A 19,007-nucleotide genomic window follows, 5' to 3' on the forward strand; every position below is an offset into this window, starting at 1 on the left:
CATCGGTTGTGTCACCACCCAAAAAGGCGTGTCCTCACCGAGTGATGCAACGAGGCAGGCAGCCCAGGCACACTGACAGTGCAGCCCAATGCCCTCCACTCAGCCTCTCATACAGTGGAGACATTCAGAGCTGTATGGATCCTTCTATCTCTCTGTTCAAGTACATCTGCAGCTCATCCCACATACTGAGCTGCAAACATGCCAACTGCACGGGGGCCAACCCGTGCACCGAGGGCCCCTCTGAAGCACCAGCTGACATGATGAGGGCCGACCTGGTCTTGTGGCTCTTGTATCATAATCTGGTTTATTAGCTTGTTTGGGGAGACAATGCTAAGAAACAGGAAGTGGTGGAAGAAGTATTCAGATCCCTTATAAATGCACCATTACAGCAATGTAAAAGCGCCCCATTACAAGTAAAAGTCCTGTTTGACTATAATGTTAAAGTACAGAAGTATTTGCAGTAAAATGTTGTTGTTTTTTTTTTGCCCCTCTGACTGATACATTAGTACATATGACATCATCCATCATCCACCCCCACTTTATCCTGTACAGTCACAGCGAGCTGCAGCCTATAGTTGACTTCAGCCGAAGGTGCATCACAGGGCAGACACAGAAAGAGACACAACCGTTCACACTCACAGTCACACCTGCAAACAATTTCGTAAACAGTCCATTGCTGTAAAGTGCAGCTTGTGCAAGACAGACCTGTTTTTGTCTTGTAGTCATCATTACAGCCACAGTAAAGTAAAAAAGAATTAAGGTAATAACAACCACCGGATTTACACCTACTGCCAATTTATAATCACTGACTAACCTAACACACTGGACCTGTGGGAGGAAGTAACCAGCTCAGGCACAGGAAGAACATGTAGCCTGCACATAGAAAGGCCCCAGCTGACCAGCTGGTTCAATCCACTAACCCTCCTGCTGCTGACCACTGTACCAACATGCCCTCCTTTACTACAACATGAGATTACTAATACTGAAGCATCAGTGTGTCAGCAGCATGTCACTGGTGTAGCTGCAGCAGGTGTAGCTCGTCTCAACTACTTTATATCCAGTTTTATTAACAGGGATAGCAGATCGTCAGCGGTCGTCGGGTCATTACTGGGAGAAGAAAAAAATTTAAAACAAAAGTTCTGATACATAAATCTGTTTCAGTTTTTCGACTTTTTCTCGAATCTTAAATTTGTAGTAAGATAATGGATCATTTGAACATTTATTGAAATGAAACCATGTGAGAAGTTTCGGGGAAAACATCCCTATTTGACAGCTGAAATCTGTCCGGACGACACACTGCTTTTTGGAAGCGGTCAGGAGCCAAATAGGTTGGAAATCACTGGTTTAATCTTTATGTGTTGTATTTTAAAAGCTTGTTCTATTGTCCGTTGTATCAAATCTTCAACTTTAAAGGAACTAAAGCTGTCAAGTAATGCTGTGGTGAAGAAAGTACAATATTTTCCTCTGAAATGTAATGGAGTGGAAGTATATAGAAGCATCAAATTGAAATACTCAAGCAAAGTACCTCAAAAATGTACTTAGTTACTTCAGTGAATGTACTTAGTTACTCTCCACCACTGGAAACAGGGAAACAAAAAGGGGGTTCAGTTCATGTCTGTGCAGGAGCCTCCTGCTTCTGGTCCCAGTCAACATGGCAACCTCACAAGAAGCCCAACCTGCACTTAAATAAGAACATACAGTATGGCACAGTGTAATGTTCTCATAATATAGACATCTTTCTTCCACAAGTTCCTGTAACTGCATTTTATTTGTTGTTGTTTGTAAAATCTGATACAATAAAAACGCCATCTTTTTTTGTTTGTTTTTATTACATGATTATGATCTCTATAGATACATTATATTTTTACCAATTATAAAAGTTAAATTTACAATTTCTTTCATTCAAATCAGAATACATGCTTTATGTATAATTTTTAGGCAAAGAAAAATATTTACTGTCCTCGGGTCTGATTGGCTGAGTCCCCCTTAAAGCCGGTGTAGCTGATAAAGTAGACCAAAAATAAAACAACGTTGCAGTTATGCATTAGAGCAACATTGTTTTTTTTCTTTGCAACATTGTTGCTTGGCAGAGGAGAATCACAGCAGCAGGACTATTGACATTTACAGGCTAATGATATGCAATTCGTGACATCACTTTTTACTTTTAGTTAAAAATAACAAAACTAAATCATTTTAGAAGTACCTGGTTTGTTTGCATACAGTTATGAACTGTTTATGAGACCCCTTTGATAACTACAGATATGCCATTTCCTAATGTTTCTGCTGATTGCAGTGAATACAAGGCAGGATCATAACAGTGATATGCTGAGTCATTTTATCATGACTCACCGAACACACCCTCCTATCAGGCCATCCTGCTTCCCGGTCTTTTTTTCCCCACTGGATGTTTTTATGAAATCGATCAGACAGCTCAAACTTTGCTCTTGAGCCATCCAGACTGTCACAAGTCATTTAACTTCTGTTTTCATACACAGTGCAGATATTTGTAATTGATGTATGAGTCAACATACCAAACTTAAAACATCCTTTCTCTGATGGTATCTTATTTATGAAAATGTTTGTTTAAGGTGCTGAATGACATCTTCAGTTACAAATACCGACAGTTCAGATCTGACTATTATATTAACGTGAAATATGTGCTAAATATCTTGATTTGAATGAGGCCTAAAATAGCTCAGATGTTTCTACATCTTAATTTGACTGAAATATATGCTTAATTCCAGTTATTTTAAGAGATATTTCTTTATTCTTGATGGCAAAAGTAAAATGGAGGATACTTTTTCCAGTCTGTGTGCATTAACTACTGAGTAAGTCGTGGGTATTTTCAAATCAAACCAGTTTTGGCGTTTTTAAAATGCTTTAAGATGATCCAGATTGTTGTAATTATCAAACTTAAAAATACATATAAGAGAAAAGTTGAATTCTTTAGCAATAAAAAGCACCCTGGCTCATTCAATACACACAGGAGTGTTGCTGCTATACCTGGTCAGTCTGACCGTTAGCTTTATGTGACCAATATTGGCTAACATGAGCAAAAAAATGATATTTCTGTGTGACTGACTTTCTTGAGTTGCTGACTCTATTCGCTACTTTTTCTACTGTTACAGTACTTTTTTACTATTATTTTGTGATTGATAATTGTAGTCACACACATGTCAATATTCTACAAGGTGCAGTCGATGAGCTCAACCCTCTAGTGCAGGACTTTTACTTTCAGTATAAATTCATGTTCCTTACATCCCTTGGCCAGTGAGTTCACACAGTAGTGATTAAACCTTTCAGATTGTTCAGAGTTTTTCTATCTGGTGTGCGGTGGGACTGGATGAATGAATACTGAGGACGCTCTACGGGCACAGCAGATGCACCAGACGTCTACTGGCTGAGCTCGGTTTCACTCCTTTGCTAACTTGAATGAGGATCAAATGTTTCAATCCAGCGGCTCTTCAAGTTTCCAAATGTTATCGAACCTCATGGACCAAATTCTGATTGGGAAATGAATCATTTTGCAATACTAACAACAGCAGTGATGGAGCAGGCTGCAGCCCAGATTATGACATAAGGTGTAAACTGTGTTTTTGTAATTACTCTTTCTGGTGGATGTCAGGAAAAGTTCTGCACTTTAATTTTATTATAAACCGATGAGCTCATTTAATTTTAGAGTTTCATATCAACTAAATGATATTAGTTATATTGTTGTTGTTGTTTTTTTTCCTAGTTGGACTTGACTAAGCTAACATTACACATTATCCGTTAGCTTGTTTGTATTGGCTAAACATGTTAAATATATAATTGGAGGGAAATTGGTCAGCTTGAAAAGTAACAGAAAGCAGAAAAAGCTGCTGTAAATCACATTTCAGTCTGACTCACCCCCGTAAATGCTTTTGTCTCCTTTGAACAAATTCAGATGTTGAAGTCACCATATTTGTATTAAGTATGTGCAATCAAGGAAAAATACAAATCAAACTCGTACACCTGTTTTAGAGAATAACAAATGCAGATTCACTAATGTTAACATCTCTCGTCTTACACCAAAAATATATTATATACAAAAAAATAGGAACATTTATTTCATCACATACAAATGATTATTAGGTAGTTACATTTATTTATATGGGGTTTTACAGAACACAAGGAGCACATCATTTATTTCAGATATTCACAAGATATAACATTAATTCATGACTGTTTCTGTTTCCTTGCATTCTCATGGTTTTCAGTGTACAGTACAATTTTTCCCATTTCTATTTCTATTTGTTTTATCATACATATTTGTAAATTGTGGCACTAAAGTTCTCCTGTTAAAAGATGTTTACTTTCCTCCTCATACTTACTAATTGATGGGCTTCCTCTAGTATATTCCTTATTAATCATCAAAGTATAACATGTACAGTAAATATTTTAACAAAGAAGGAGAGACAGACAGTTACAAGCTTTGTTTTTCTTTGTTTATCAAATAAAAAATGTGTACATTGTATTTTATATCATATATTTATAAAGTGCTTAATAGTCATAGATAGTTATAGTATGTAATCATATATTGACATATTAGTTGTTTTGTATGTTGTTGATGGTGGAATTCAGCAATGTGAAAGCTGTTATTTACAAAATGTATACAAGTCCTAGGCTGGTACACCCACATGGTGGAGGTGGGCATGTGCTTCTGCTGAAATCATGACAGTGAGCAGGTGACGCCAGCATCTTCAGAGTGGTCACAATTGTGCACATTCCAGGATATATGCGAGCACTCCTGCAGGGAGGCCTCCACACCGCTGCACTTGAGATTGTCCAGCAGGATCGTTCCCATGCCGGGCCCGAAGTAAGATTCTGCCCAAGCTATCATGGCATCTCCACAGCCCAGCTGACGACACACGACCTGGGCGTCAGGGAGGTCCCAGGCATCATCGCACACCGTGCCCCATCCAGAATTTGAGTACATCTCCACTCGACCCTCACACCGGTGCTGGCCATCCACCAGTCTCACCATTCCTGCAGAAAAACAGAGTCTTGTAAACTCAGTCTTTGTTATTTCTGAGACCGAACTAGAGGACAATGACATGATCTGACTGTGACCTACCTTCAGAGGGTTCTGTGGTGGTGGTGATCTTTTCTGTTACTCTTAAGTCACGCCCAATTGAAGTGTAGAAGTCCATCGCTAGGGGAAGCAGAGGAAAGCAGAGAAAACAGAGTGAAGCTCCTGCTCAGGAAATATCAGGTCACAAAAGCATTAGCAAGGCTCTCTTCTAATTACTCTATGGATCAATATTGTGAGCCTATTGGCTTCCTTGGTTCCTTTGAGGTAATAATACAAGACTCACACTTAGCAGAAGCAATTTCAACAACTGCAATAATGTGTTTTCATAATGATTTTGATGCTTAAAACCCTCATTTGAATGAATAAACAATGTCCCCTTTTCCTCTTGTAATTACCTACTGAAGGCAGAATTATTCAAGTGATAAAAAAAAAACTGCTGCCTTTAGAAAACAAATGTATAATCTTGTTACCCTATCAATCTCAAAACAAAGATTTTCTGCAGAAGTAGAGGAGAATCTATGTGTGCTTTTGATTTAGCCTTAAAGAAGTCAAATTTAGCCTGCAGGCATGCAGTGACGCTGATGTGCCTTGACTCATTCGCTGTATTTTTTTATGCTCTCTGGACTGTCTCCTCCTCAGAGTACTACAGTCATGCATTGCAACTGGACAGCTCAGCAGGGCAGGCACTGGATAAGTAGGGAGTCTGAGTTTTCAGTGGAACTGCTAGATGTTTATATGACTATAGATACGGACACTCCCGGACACATTCAGTATAATGATATAAATGTATGTGTGCCTACTGTAGCCTGGTTTAGCACCACATGACGCCACATCAGGTCTTACGTGCACAGATGACTCCAGCATCCTCATGGTGGCCACAGTTGTGCTGGCCCCAGCCCAGATGGAAGCACTGGGACAGCGACAGCTCAAAGCCGTTACACTCCACGTTGTCCAGCAAGATCGCACCCGAACCGTAGCCGAAGTACGCCTGGGTTTTGGCCGCAATAGCCGGACCACAGCCGAGCTGTCTACACACCACTTTGGCGTTGGGCATGTCCCAGTCGTCGTCACACACCGTCCCCCACACGTTTTTGTACAGGACCTCTAAACGACCCTGGCAGCTACTGTTACCGTTCATCACACGAATGGCTGGTTTGCCTGCACAGGAATAAACAGACAGGTACATCATTGCAGTCTTAGAATAGAAATGCCTTTTCTTATGTAATCTATATGGCTGATATTTGCATGAAAGGCAACAATATTTCGTGCAGTGTCCAATATTACAACATATTGTATCTGTGTTTACCAAGCAGACATCAGTTCAATATTACCTTTAGTCTGGGAAATGGTGGTAACAGTTGTTGTACTCGGTGAGTCAGTGACTGGAACTTCAGCTGTAGCTGGAGAGAAATTGAACAAACAAAATGATTGAGTGGGTCGAGACCAGACTGCTTGTTTAAACCGATGATGGTGGAGTTAGTCTGGTGAGGACTTTGACCATCATGTTCTGTGGCACTGTGGTGCAGCACATCTTTAAGACAACAGGGGAGAAATGGCTCTCCCTGTTGGTCATCTGGCAAAGGTGCACATTTCATTTCTGCTGTGGCAAAAAATGAAATTCTAGCACAATAAATTGGATGTGCTGGTGCAAAAGAGTAATATTCAGTTTGTGCTTGTTTATAAAAATAGTCTGTGGTGTTTAGTATGTTTTTACCTATAGTGTTCAGGGTTCCAATGAAGCGCCTCTGGTTTTCTGTTGCTGCAGGCGGCAAAGTGGTGGATCCTGAGGTGGTTAGGAAACAGAAATTAATCAATAAATCAAACTTTATTTATATAATATTTTTAATACAGTTTAAAGTGCTTAACAACTGAAATTAATCAATCAATCAAACTTTATGTATATAGCAGTTTTCATACAGTTTGCTGCAGTTCAAAGTGCTTAACAACTCAATAATAAGACAGACACTTGTAGACCAGAACGTTTTTATAATTGAACTAGCTTTTAAATGTACTCCTGATGGTTATTAAGATTGGAATATATACTATATTGTTATGTAGCTCATCAGCAATAATAACTGGCTTTTTGGTTTTGAGAGAGTTTGATAGCTGGTCATGAACAACATGCTCACAATAACAATGTTTGCAAAATAATTAGCATTCAGCTTAGAGCACCACTGTTTTCAACCTGACAGAACTGCTGGCATGGTAGTAGACCTTTAGTCTGTAGTTCCTTGTTTGAATAATAATTTCATCTTTGTGTTAATGTAGATAACATGACTGAGAGCAGCGTACCGGAGCAGGTTACCCCGGCATCCTCGTGGTGGCCACAGTTGTGTTTTCCCCAGCCCAGACTTTTGCACTTGGACAGGTCCTGCTCAGCGCCGTGGCAGTTGACGTTGTCCAGGAGAATCAGGCCGGTGCCGTAGCCGAAGTAGGAGTTGGTGTGTGCGGCGACGGCAACGCCGCAGCCGATCTGTTGGCACACCACCCAGGCATTGTTGAGGTCCCAGTCGTCATCGCACACTGTCCCCCACCTTCCCTGGTAGTAGATCTCCACCCGGCCCTGGCAGGTGTTCTGTCCGCTCACCAGACGGATGGCGCCGTCTCCTGAACCAAGAGGGAGAGGGAAAGATTTGTTGGGACTGATGTTGAACACTCTCTACAAGACATATTTTTAGATCGGTAGGTTTTTATTAGAAACTCTATTCATGTCACATTGGGGGTATCAAAGGAAATGGTAACTGCCAGGATTTGAATCTGTGTGTTGAGGACAGAGGAAATGACACTGATACAGAGAAAGGTGTGGGCAAAACAATACATGCTGAGGGCCCAGAAAAAAAGCTGAGTGAATCCGATATTGCACTAAGCACAGATGTTGTCACCTTGTGCCTTTTCTTAGATAAAAACGCTCAGACAATAGACATTCTCAGGTGTCCGTCATTTCAGAGAGCCATGAATTTGGAAGATTTCCCTGCGTTCCCAGCGGGCACCATGAAGACCACCGGAGAGTCAGCTATATACGTCATTTGTTAACTAAATTGGATTCTGCTTTGGTCTTCTCGTGATCCTCTTGAGAATTAAAGGAAAAAAACAACAGAGCGACCACAACAAAGGCAAAAGCAGCGAACAATAAGGGTGGCCTGGAATTCAAGAGCCCTTCAGGGAGTGTGGTATAGTTGCCTTGAACTAGATAGTTTGCACTGAACAGACAAGTCTTTGATGTTGTCTAAAAGTTGCAAACTGAAATAATATATCTCTTCAATTCAGCATATTTTTTAATTTTTTTTATAAATCTGTTCATCTCATGAGGATTCCTGCATTTTGAACCTCAGACAATGACAAAATAAGCCATCATTCATTATTTAATTAAACCTGCCCTCACACTTTATGGTAACATCTGGCATGCCACCTGTCTGCCAGATTTGTGTATATTTGATTTGGATACTAGAGCATAAAAATCCATCTCATCACACACAGAGAAAAACACTGGCCTGAAGTTTAATTCCTCTCAATGTACAACACATTTTCACATTATCCAGCAGTCTTTATTTTGCCTTGTATTGTAAAATATATCATCCTTAAAATTGGCATTGGAATGGGATGAGCACATGAACAGTCTGATTTATTTATTTAGTGGAGAGACAAAGCAGCTTCTGTCTTTAAAGCTTGATGCAAATCAGCCTGATGGCAGGATTCCAGTTTTGGAGGTGGCCGACTAATTTCATCAGCTGTGTTCACTGAAGGTTAATTCCACGTACAGGTGTGCTTTGTATTTCAAAGTCAGACGCTTTGACAGGCAATATCAGATTAGTTTGGCCACATGAGGGCAGTGGGAACAGGCTTAGAAAAACACTGACATATTCTTGTGGCTAATATGCGAACAAACAGCTACCAATATACATATCCAACACAAACGGAGCGACATTTGCTTTTATTTTGAAAAAAGATGGGTTATATGGGCTGTCTCTTTTACTGCTAACCTGTATGACCCATTTTGAGGGGAAAAAATAAATGGCAGATTTTCTTTGCAATTCAAAAATAAAGTCTAAATGTTGAGAGTAAAGTCAAACTTTTGAGACTAGATCAAACTACCACAGTAACTTTAGCTCATATGCTTTGGATATGCGATTCTTAAAATGGTGTTTCAACTTTATTCTCAAAAAGCAAAGTAAAAAAGTCCCCCTTCTGTTATTTATTTTCCTTAATGTGGCCCTATTATTCAGTTGTAAACCAGTTACTTGCTAACTACAGTATATTATTTGGTGCTGAGCAGCTGTTGTGCAGTGTTTCTTTTTTTAGGTTGCTGTGACCAAACATGGTGACATGAGATGATATCAGTAGTAAGAGTGAACATAAACAGAGTCTCAACAAAGCTTCAAAGAGCTGAGAGAATTTTCTGTTTTGGAGAAGCGGCATCTTCTGCAGCTGAAATATGAAGCTAACGCCAAAGTGTCAAAAACTGCAGTTTCTCAAATGGCCACTTGAGGTTGAATCCCCATCGATTGGTCACATTAAAATGTCCAACTTTGCAGCAGAAAAAAAACATGTTTGCAGCCTGGTACAGAAAAGAGTTTTGGTCTCTACAGCTAATTTTCCCTGTTTATGACAACTTTACCGGAGTAAAGTTTTACCTCGCAGATAGCGACGGGCCGGAGCTTCAAAACCACTTTTCGGGAAACATATGTGTGACATCACAGAGGCTACGTCCATGTTTATATACGGCCTATGGTTTTGAATGTCATTTTTCTCCAGGCTTATCATTACTGTGATACTTGGGGCCAGGGGCTTTATGATTCATTCTTTTATAAGAACATAAATTGGTTCAGCTTTGAATTTGTACAGGAACAAAGTTTCAGAGGTCAAAGTGGAACACGACTAAGTTTATTAAAGGCATACTGTGGTTTTACCGCCTGGGGTTCTTGTTTGCGTGTGTAATGTGTATGTGAATTTTGTCCATTTGCCTTTCTGCCTTTTTTATAAAGACCAAATCATCCCACTCACATTTCAGTTTGGCAGAAAACCAGTCTCATTGTGATCAAAGCAGAGGACACTTACGTAAACCAGCATTCTCCCGGGGTGGTGTGGTGCGATCCTCATAGCCTCTAAACCCCACCAAAGCTGGTTCTGGCAGCCAAATGAAAAGAAAGCAACGATTTTAGTCACTATATTTTTGTATCTGGGGTTATACATGAGAAGCTTAAAAAGTGTATAAAGGCTTTACCTCTGCAGGTAACACCCACATCCTCATAGTGGTAACAGTTGTGGACGCCCCAGCCCAGACTGCGGCACTGGCTGAGGTCAGTTTCACTTCCTCTGCAGTCCACGTTGTCCAACACGATGTGCCCCGTGCCTCTTCCAAACTGGGAGCGGCTTCCCTGAGCCACGGCCACTCCGCATCCCAGCTGCTGACACACCACGTTGGAGTCCACCATGTCCCAGTCGTCGTCACACACCGTGCCCCACGTGTCATTGTAGTGCACCTCCACTCGGCCCTCACACCTGTTACGTCCGTTCACCAGTCGCACTTTGGAGAGACAAGCAGACGATATCTGTGAGGAGTTTCTCTCCGTCACATTCATTTTGTTTGACTGAAGCTCCATCCTCTGTCTCGGAGTGAGTCGGCGACGTTCAAACTATTTGGTTATGATTTTGCCACCTCACTGAAAAATCTGAGACTCATAAAAGCTCCACTCTCTGAGGGACATTTTGACAACATGTGTTTCTGTTTGCAAAAAAAAAAAAAAAAGATATAACAAAGACAGACTCATGTAATGACAGTTAATAGGAAGAAATTCTGGAATAAGTCTAATCCTACCAAGTTAAGGCACACGATAAGCCACATGACTCCTTGGAAGTGAGTGAGGTGGATGCAGGAGGGTGGGAGGTTACATAGCAAATAAGTAGGGATTAGGGAAATGGAGAGCTGGGAAAGTGACCTTGTTTAAAAAGCCCCAGGCACTGTTCTACCTGCTGTGCTCTCTTTCACCGACACACAGCCAGACACTGACAGGTTTTCATGGCGTGACTTGAATGCAGACATGTTTTGAACTGAAGTTGAATGTTTCGTGCGGGTGAGGACGTGGAGGTGTCTGTATATAGTTCACGCTTACCTTGATACTGCGTCTTCTCTGGGCTCTGCACGCCATTGGCTGAAGAAGGAGGGAGGAGGGGACACGGGAGAGAAAGCGAGAGAGTATGGTCAAATTATTTGTTGAAAGGCGGTTCTTGGCCTTCCATAGTTAGTGTACTCTATATCTACTATATCTATTTTCCTGTAACACTAGACCCAGACTGAAACCACAACAGGAGGCCTGTTCAGACTGTACCAGCTTCAACAGAAATATGTTAGCCTGCTGCTTGAATTTGGGTTTTTAGCCATGTTAGCAACATGGAACAAAAGAGAAAGTCAAAAACTACGAGATGGGTTTCCATCCAGTTTTATACAGACAGTCATGGACCTCATTAATTCCACACTTTTCCTCTATAGTGCAGAGGTTCCCCAACTTTTCAAACTGTATATAATCAAACTCACCACTTCCAACTACAGATACCAACAACATTTTATAACAAAATAAAATATGCTGATTTAACTATGCAATATCCCCAGGAGGTAAAAATAATAACAACAATATAAGACTACTGCTTCAAAATTAAAGAATACATATTCTTGCTTTAAAAAAAATAAATTAAAAAAAAAGGCACCACTTGGCGGTTCAACTGATGACTAAACTTCCCCTCAGCTATTAAAGGTTCACTTCAGGTCCAGCGTTCTCCAGGTTGTTGTTTTTTTACCCTGTGACCATTTCAAAGCTCCACTCACTCGCTTGTTAAAATAAGTGACAGAGGAATCAGAACCCAAGCTACCGCTCCAGTTGTGCTATGTGGGACATGACATCACCGTACTAAGCACTGGCAAATTTTTATTTCTAAAATATTTAAAAGAATTAACAACAAATATTTTTCAATTTATATGTAAATGTTATAGCTGTCATCTTAATCAAAATGAAATTAAAAGACAATTTATATGGACTAGGGCCAGTTGGAACACAGGTTTTAGACATGTCAGCAGCCTGTGTGCCCCCAGTGGTACACTGACCACAGTTTGATCATCATTGCTCTAATGACATCATGAGGCAGACATTTGTGGTGAACTTATCTCAAAAGTTACAGGATAGTTTGCCCTTAACTTTGGTTCAAACATTCCTGTCCCCCAGGAGATAAACCGTTTCCTGTACCGTCCACTTCTTTAGTTTATGACCAAAGAGGCTACCAGCAACACAAATGGCATTCCCATGAGCCTCAGCTACACATTGTGTAGTGAAATAACGAATTTACACACTCCACTAAGATGGTGAACATTACTAAACAGGAGTATGCTGGCATTGTCATTGTGAGCCTGTTAGCATATCAATATTAGCATGTAGCTTAAAGCATTACAAGTCTCACAGAGCTGTTAGCATAGTCAGTGACTTAATCTTGTCACGTTGAAGGTGAGAGACGAGTATTATAAACTCTTATCCACGACATCCAATAAAGATTATCTCTCTATCGCAGCAACTTTAATTAATGCTTTAACTTTGACGTGAGCCAAATCAACAGATCAAAACAGTTCAGAGATATTTTTCATAAATAACAGAGAGGGTCGATGTGCAATCCTCAGATGTGATGAGTTTCGATGCAACACGTGTTGTCCTGAGAGTCCCGCTGGAAGATGGAGGGCATTCTAATACCTGAAGCCTAAAATCTCAGATTTCACCACCTCACAAAGACACCAAAGACACTTTTTTTTAACCATTACACCCAATGTGGGTCAATTCACAGGCTTCTCCCATTTGTTTGTGACATTGAAACATGACCAGTATATTCATTAAGACAAAATGCTTGAGCTTCAGGGGCTATTAATAGGCTCCGAGTTATATTGTGGGATGCAGTTCTTATTCTAAGGAGGATCAGAAAAGTAAACTGTGATGAACTTGAGTGTTACTTACTGGATACAGCCCGTCTGTTTATTTTCATGTCTCCTGAAATTAGAATACAAAAAAGAAAGGTCAGTAAAGCACATATTTGGACATCTGTCGTCTCTATGATGCTCTTAAAAAAAAAAAGCAATAAGCTGGTGTCAGCACATTTAAATGAATTGCTCCCTCCATGTGTTCATCCAGTGAGGGGAATTGATCGTGGCTCGCTTTAAGCCAGCCATCACAGGGCAGACGGTAACAGTGGACACAAAAGCACTCATCTACAGGGATGTTCACCCGGTTCTCGATCATTATTAATGCCTCAAACATGTTTTAAAGCACTGACATGCAAGAAATCCTCTCAGGTGTCAAACCCTGTCTCAGTTTTGGCTGTAGCAAAACCTTATAGAGGAACCGCAAAGGGAATTTGGACAAACTGTGAAAGGCTCCTATTTAAAAACTACTGATTGAAATATTTAAGACTTGTTGTTTTGTTTAGTATATAATACAGTAGTTGGTAAAACATCCAGATAAATCTTGGGAATCAGGTTCAGTCTTCATACAACCAAATCGGGTCCATGGCCAGCACATTAAAAGGGCGCATGTTTGAAATTATATACTTTGATAAGTGGTTGCATCTAGCAAATGAGAATGTGAAAGAAGAGCACGAAATTTGTATGTTTCACATTGTTCCCTTTAACAATGATAATGCATGACAAATATCAGTCACAAATTGCCCTTTAATGATACGTTGTGCTATTACTTCATAAGGTCAAATGAAAATACAAATAAAAATAGGAACAAAATGGCTTTTCAGCCTGCCGTTACTTTCTGCTTTCTCAAAAAATTAACACCATTTTTTTTTAATCAATATTCAACATACACCACCGGTCCCCAACACACACACATACACACACACACACACACACACACACACACACACTCACCAAGTCGCAGCAGCAGGCTGAGGGCCACCAAGACGAGGGATCCCAGCAGGGACACCAGGAGCCACACCGCCGGGTTCCAGCACCTGCACTCGCTCTCCACCACACGCTGGCCTCGCATGGCTGCCTGACTGACCATTTGCCTGCAACACACACACATCCACACGCTCTCAGTGTTTCCCGAGCTGGATGTCAAACTGTATGTAACAGAGTGGCGCGTAGTAAACACTTTTCTACCACAGAAACGATCGCTACTTTTTCTGTCCCAGTTCAGAGCAGCCTAATTCTAGTATTGGATTGTTTTCTCTGATGGAGCCTGCAGCTGTTGTTATTGGGCTGTAGTAGAGTATTGATGGTTGTCTGAGGTCAGGCCTGGGTGGGTAGTAACTCCAAAAACAATCGTTTCCAGAGATCACATGATGCCCATGACTCCCTGTGGACATTAGAGAGCTGTAAGGAAGTTCTTATGGCTTAGAAACGGTCACCACAGTTTTCCAGATATGATCAAGTGCCACCAACTACCAATGCTGTCTGCCAATAAAACACCAGGAACAGGGTGTTGAGTTACATTGCTGTTTTGTAAGCACAAAATGGCCGCCGTGCTGGCAGCAGCTTGGGGTGTGTTAGCAGCAGCTGGGGAAGGCTTGAGTTACAGACAGAGGCAGGCACCTGTGTTACTGTTTTCCAGGGGATTTTCCTTCAGACAGAGAGTATTGGGATTCACTGATGATCACTCAGTAATCAGAGTTTGATAGTAATGTGGCCAGTCCCTGAATATCCTGCATTCTTCTGAACTGACAAACTGGGATGAATGACATTTATCTAACACTGAGAGGGGATTGAAATAATTCAGGAAAATGCTCCATGTAAGAGTGTAGTGAGGACGTAATTTAAAAAACATGTTTAAAAAGTGAAATTTTAAACAACACAGTCAAAACAAATGCAATACAGGGAAAAACAATTCCATGCACTGTAAAATTCAATTAAAAAATAGGAGATAAAGGCCTGCCTTAAAATTTGAGGCAAGTCTTTTGACACCACCAAATGTTATCTTGATTGTTTGTTTGGTGGACTTCAACTCGTCTTCATTTTTACTGAACTGCTATTTCAGCTCAATTAAAATAGTCTAATGTATAATAGTTAACCGTGTTTATGTGATTTAAATACATTCATTTATTTAACTTCTTTAGTAGAGTAGGTCATCATGATTATTAGATAGATCATCCTTTTAAAATAATAGCTAATGTGGCCTGAAGTGTAAAGCCTGTTTTCATGAAATTTTTCAGTTTGCAGAGTTGATTCTTCATTCAACAGGAAGAAGTTGCAGCTGCTTAATACCAAATTTCACGTATTCTTTTAAAGCAAACGTCTCAGAGGTGAATTGCGGAGTGTTGTTCGAAGTATGTGCTTGTTTGTCTCTTCGCTCACGCAGAATTCCCCCCTGACCTTACACAGGAATGTGTATTAGGGGATGATGAGGGGAGAATTTGATATTGGCCCCTCGAGATAGTGGACATTCCGGGCCCCGGGGGCACAAAAAGACATTTCTGCTTTCTGTGGTCCCCATCGTCAGGCATAAACGCTGCTTCCTGCAATCTGTCACTAGAACCCTCCAAAACGCTTAGGCACCTGATGACACTGCAGGGGCGCCTCTCGTCTCCTTGGAGAGCCAGAGACAAGGGGAGAAAGGAGGGCAATGTCAAAATGTTAAGCTATTGTACTGTATAGATACAGTAGTCTGCAGCACACAACCTTTGTGGGGCCATTAGTGATGAGAAAACACTTAACAGCAGCCATAGAAACATTCTGGACAGTTTTCATGCGGGTCAAATCCATCTGCATGGTCTCAAAAGGAGCTGTGCGAAGGCCAGAAGCCCACAGAGAAATCTTTGTGCGTCCAATTGGGAGGTGGGTATTTTAACACCAGCACAGAGCTCCAGAACCATGGCTGTCTCATTTGCTGACTGTACCAACAAACCACTCGAAACTCTGGGACAAATGGCTCAGTTATGAGGGATGAAAAATAATCTAGTCCCCAATGTTATGTTTTTCAATACTCCATTCATAGTAGGATGTAGCGCAGATCCGCTGGGGAATAATGTTGCCTTTTGTGTCAGCTCTGCTTCCCCTCCCTTCTCACTTCCCTGCGCTGAGAAATAGCTGAAAGATCTCGGCCCCACAAAAATACTCCTTAATGTCTGAGATAAACCAGAGAATAACGCTGTCAGTCCTTTAAACGGACCGGACTTTGTGCAATTTAAACAGACAATCAATGCATTTGTCAGCCTGTAATCTGACCATAGTCCTTATATTCCTTATATTCTTTTTGTTTTCTGTGATAAAGTATACAAAAGATTGGGAAAGAGATTGGAAATCTTGTTCAATAATAGTGGGAACATTTTAGGTAGAACCAAAAGAAACCTGAACATTATGTAATTTATTTAAATAAATGTGCAGTATAAACATTATACTGCACATTAATTTTCACATCATTATGATTGCAGAATTATAAAGATAACAACTACAGTGACAGAGAGATGATAGATTTTACCATCCATTGATTTGTCATGGAGCCAGGTTCATGTTAGAAATGATCATGATGTCCAAATACTGCACTTAAATAAAGCAAAATAAAATTAGTATTTCATAAAAAATCATACATACCTGTTGTAAAAGTTTAGACCCAAAATAAAAAAATAAATAAAAAATAAATAAGTTTCCTCCCTTCAAAAAAAAAAAACTTTTAAAAATGTCCTCAGAGCTCAAATAGCAGACAGCTTAATTCCACAAGTCGCACAGAAAATACAGAAACTTTGTGCAGAAATGGAGGCAGGAAGCTGCAACGTGTTTTAGGTCTTTCATCTCCTTAACCCTGCATGACTATAAGTACCTGGCATAAGTGACAGCGATTACATAAAGCAATAAATACCGGAGCATTGTATGTTAATATTCTAACGCCCTGTTACCTGTCTATGCTTAAAAGAAGCAGGAGGGGCAAAAAAAAAAAAAAAAAAAAAAAAGGACAAAGACAATGAAAGCTAACCCGTTACTGGTACCCCTGCATCTCCAGTTTCAGGTAGCGCTCTCAGAAGGTGCGGTCCTGCTCATCCCTGCACACACTTGCAGAGAGAGACAAGGCTGTGGCTTAGCTCATCTATGTGTGTGTGTGTGTGCTGGTGTATAGGACTCTCCCACACAGAAGTGCTCTAAAGCAGAGGACAGTGTGATCATGAGAATGATGAATCAGAAAGTCAGACATAGTACACAGTTTTGAATGTTCTCTAAATCTTCCAGTCCTCATTTAGTTCCACAGAAAATTTATGACAGATAGTTAAAACTGGATTAATTGCCTTGACAAGATAAGGCAAAACTAACTTCCACCAACTAGTCAAGTTGCAGGTTACATGCATGTCTGTCCAGACGCACAAAACATATGTAGGGAAGACTTGAAAGAATAAAGCTGATTCTGATAGAACACAAAGCCATGACAGTAGACAGACCTACAAATACGGAGGTTGCTGCAAAAAATATAAAACTTCTGAAACACTGATGTTTCACACACATCTTCAACCCGACAGCAAAGAAGATTTATACGATCAGCACCGTTTCACAGTTCACACCCAGGATTAACGTCATTGATTAGCCTGACTATCTGACCAAATGTGAAATGTCCTCATAATCTTCCCTTCTGTTTCTGAGTTATGGTGTTGGAAAATGACCCACAGTGTTTTTGCACAATGCCACAAAAGAATTGACCTTTGACCCTTTGGATATAAAATGTCATCACTTCATAGTTTTATCCGATTAGACATTTGTGTACGCTTTTGTACGATACTAATAACATACGTACGAATTCTTGAGATGTGACCACAAATGAGTTTTGACGACCAAAATATGATCAGTTCATCCGTGAGCCCAACTTAAAGTTTGTGCCAAATTTTAAGAAATTTCCTCAAGATATGCTGAGATATCATGTTGTTTATAATGGGACAGACGTATAATAAGACAAACAAACAGAAAACATTTAGCCTCCGGCCACGACTGTCACTCGTGGCCCAATTATTGGAGTCAACATGTTGCACTTCCTACAGAACTTCCAAAATCATTTAAAATGGGTTTATATTAACCAGGTTTGTTTGAGGTTTGTTCAAACTTGTTTTGTGATCACCACGTGCTTCCTCTGAAAACATATTCAAACTCCTTCCTCCAGAGATGACTACTTCCACAGTGTCAACTCCAACGTATTCAACTCAGTGGCTCTAAGTGTTGATGTAGTTACATTTCAGACGTACATGATATTTTGTAGCTCTTTCAGCTGTATGACTCCTGACAAGGAGAAGCCCGGGGCCTCTCGGACTCAATTGCTTCCAAACACTAATCCTTCCTGAGCCGTGGAGAAACGTGCAGGCTGTTCATGGCCATTGTCTGCATTTTCAAGAACCAATTCAGGGCTCCTTCTTACGGTGTCACCGAATCAGTGGCTGAGCCAAAATATCGGGATTCTGTTACACTAAACTGATTTTTCTGGACCTCCAGGACAGGATTGCGAAAACACAACACCACACACGCAAAACTAAATATCTACTACTTCAACAGCCTTAAACATTTTGTTTGGAGTGTTTGCACCTTTTCCTTTGGCAAAGAACGAGTCCACAGTAAACAGGTTTAGATTTAGGGTAGGCTAATGTGAATATGAAAATGCACATGTTTTTCAAATAGTTGGAGCAGTGAATAGTGGCTACATCATGAGATGAGCACCCATTAGCATTAGCTAAACACTTTCAGCAACTTCCAAATCTTCAAGCTGGCATTAACTGATTTTTACTTTGCCATTTGAGGGCGGCAGAAACAAGTTATAATGCTTTATCCTCCGTGCCAGCAGTGTTCACAGAGAAAATGGAACGTTTTGACAAAGATTTGGATCATGCAATGAGGCGGGACTGCTCAGTTCTTTACAGCCTTTAAGCCAGTGCTCACCTCCTAATATGCAAATGTTGCACTATAGTCACTGTCAGTTTGACGTGGATTAGCATGTATTTCCAACCTCTTAGA

General features: G+C 40.5%; 1 protein-coding gene across 1 annotated transcript; it reads right to left on the reverse strand.

The window, feature by feature from the left end:
- Positions 1-4,542: 4,542 nt before the first annotated feature.
- LOC138195969 (scavenger receptor cysteine-rich domain-containing group B protein) lies at positions 4,543-14,094 on the reverse strand. The gene is made up of 11 exons (XM_069145623.1): positions 13,959-14,094; positions 13,042-13,074; positions 11,164-11,202; positions 10,275-10,577; positions 10,109-10,177; positions 7,346-7,660; positions 6,768-6,836; positions 6,385-6,453; positions 5,897-6,211; positions 5,096-5,173; positions 4,543-5,007 (listed from the first exon to the last, which is right to left on the reverse strand). The coding sequence occupies exons 1-11, from the start codon at positions 14,092-14,094 to the stop codon at positions 4,691-4,693; spliced, it is 1,743 nt and encodes a 580-aa protein (XP_069001724.1). The 3' UTR covers positions 4,543-4,690.
- Positions 14,095-19,007: the final 4,913 nt, after the last annotated feature.

The sequence above is a fragment of the Embiotoca jacksoni genome, unplaced genomic scaffold (genome assembly GCF_022577435.1).
Source record: "Embiotoca jacksoni isolate LCO1_2020_lvr unplaced genomic scaffold, fEmbJac1.0.p SCAF_13, whole genome shotgun sequence".
Classification (NCBI taxonomy): Eukaryota; Metazoa; Chordata; class Actinopteri; family Embiotocidae; genus Embiotoca; species Embiotoca jacksoni.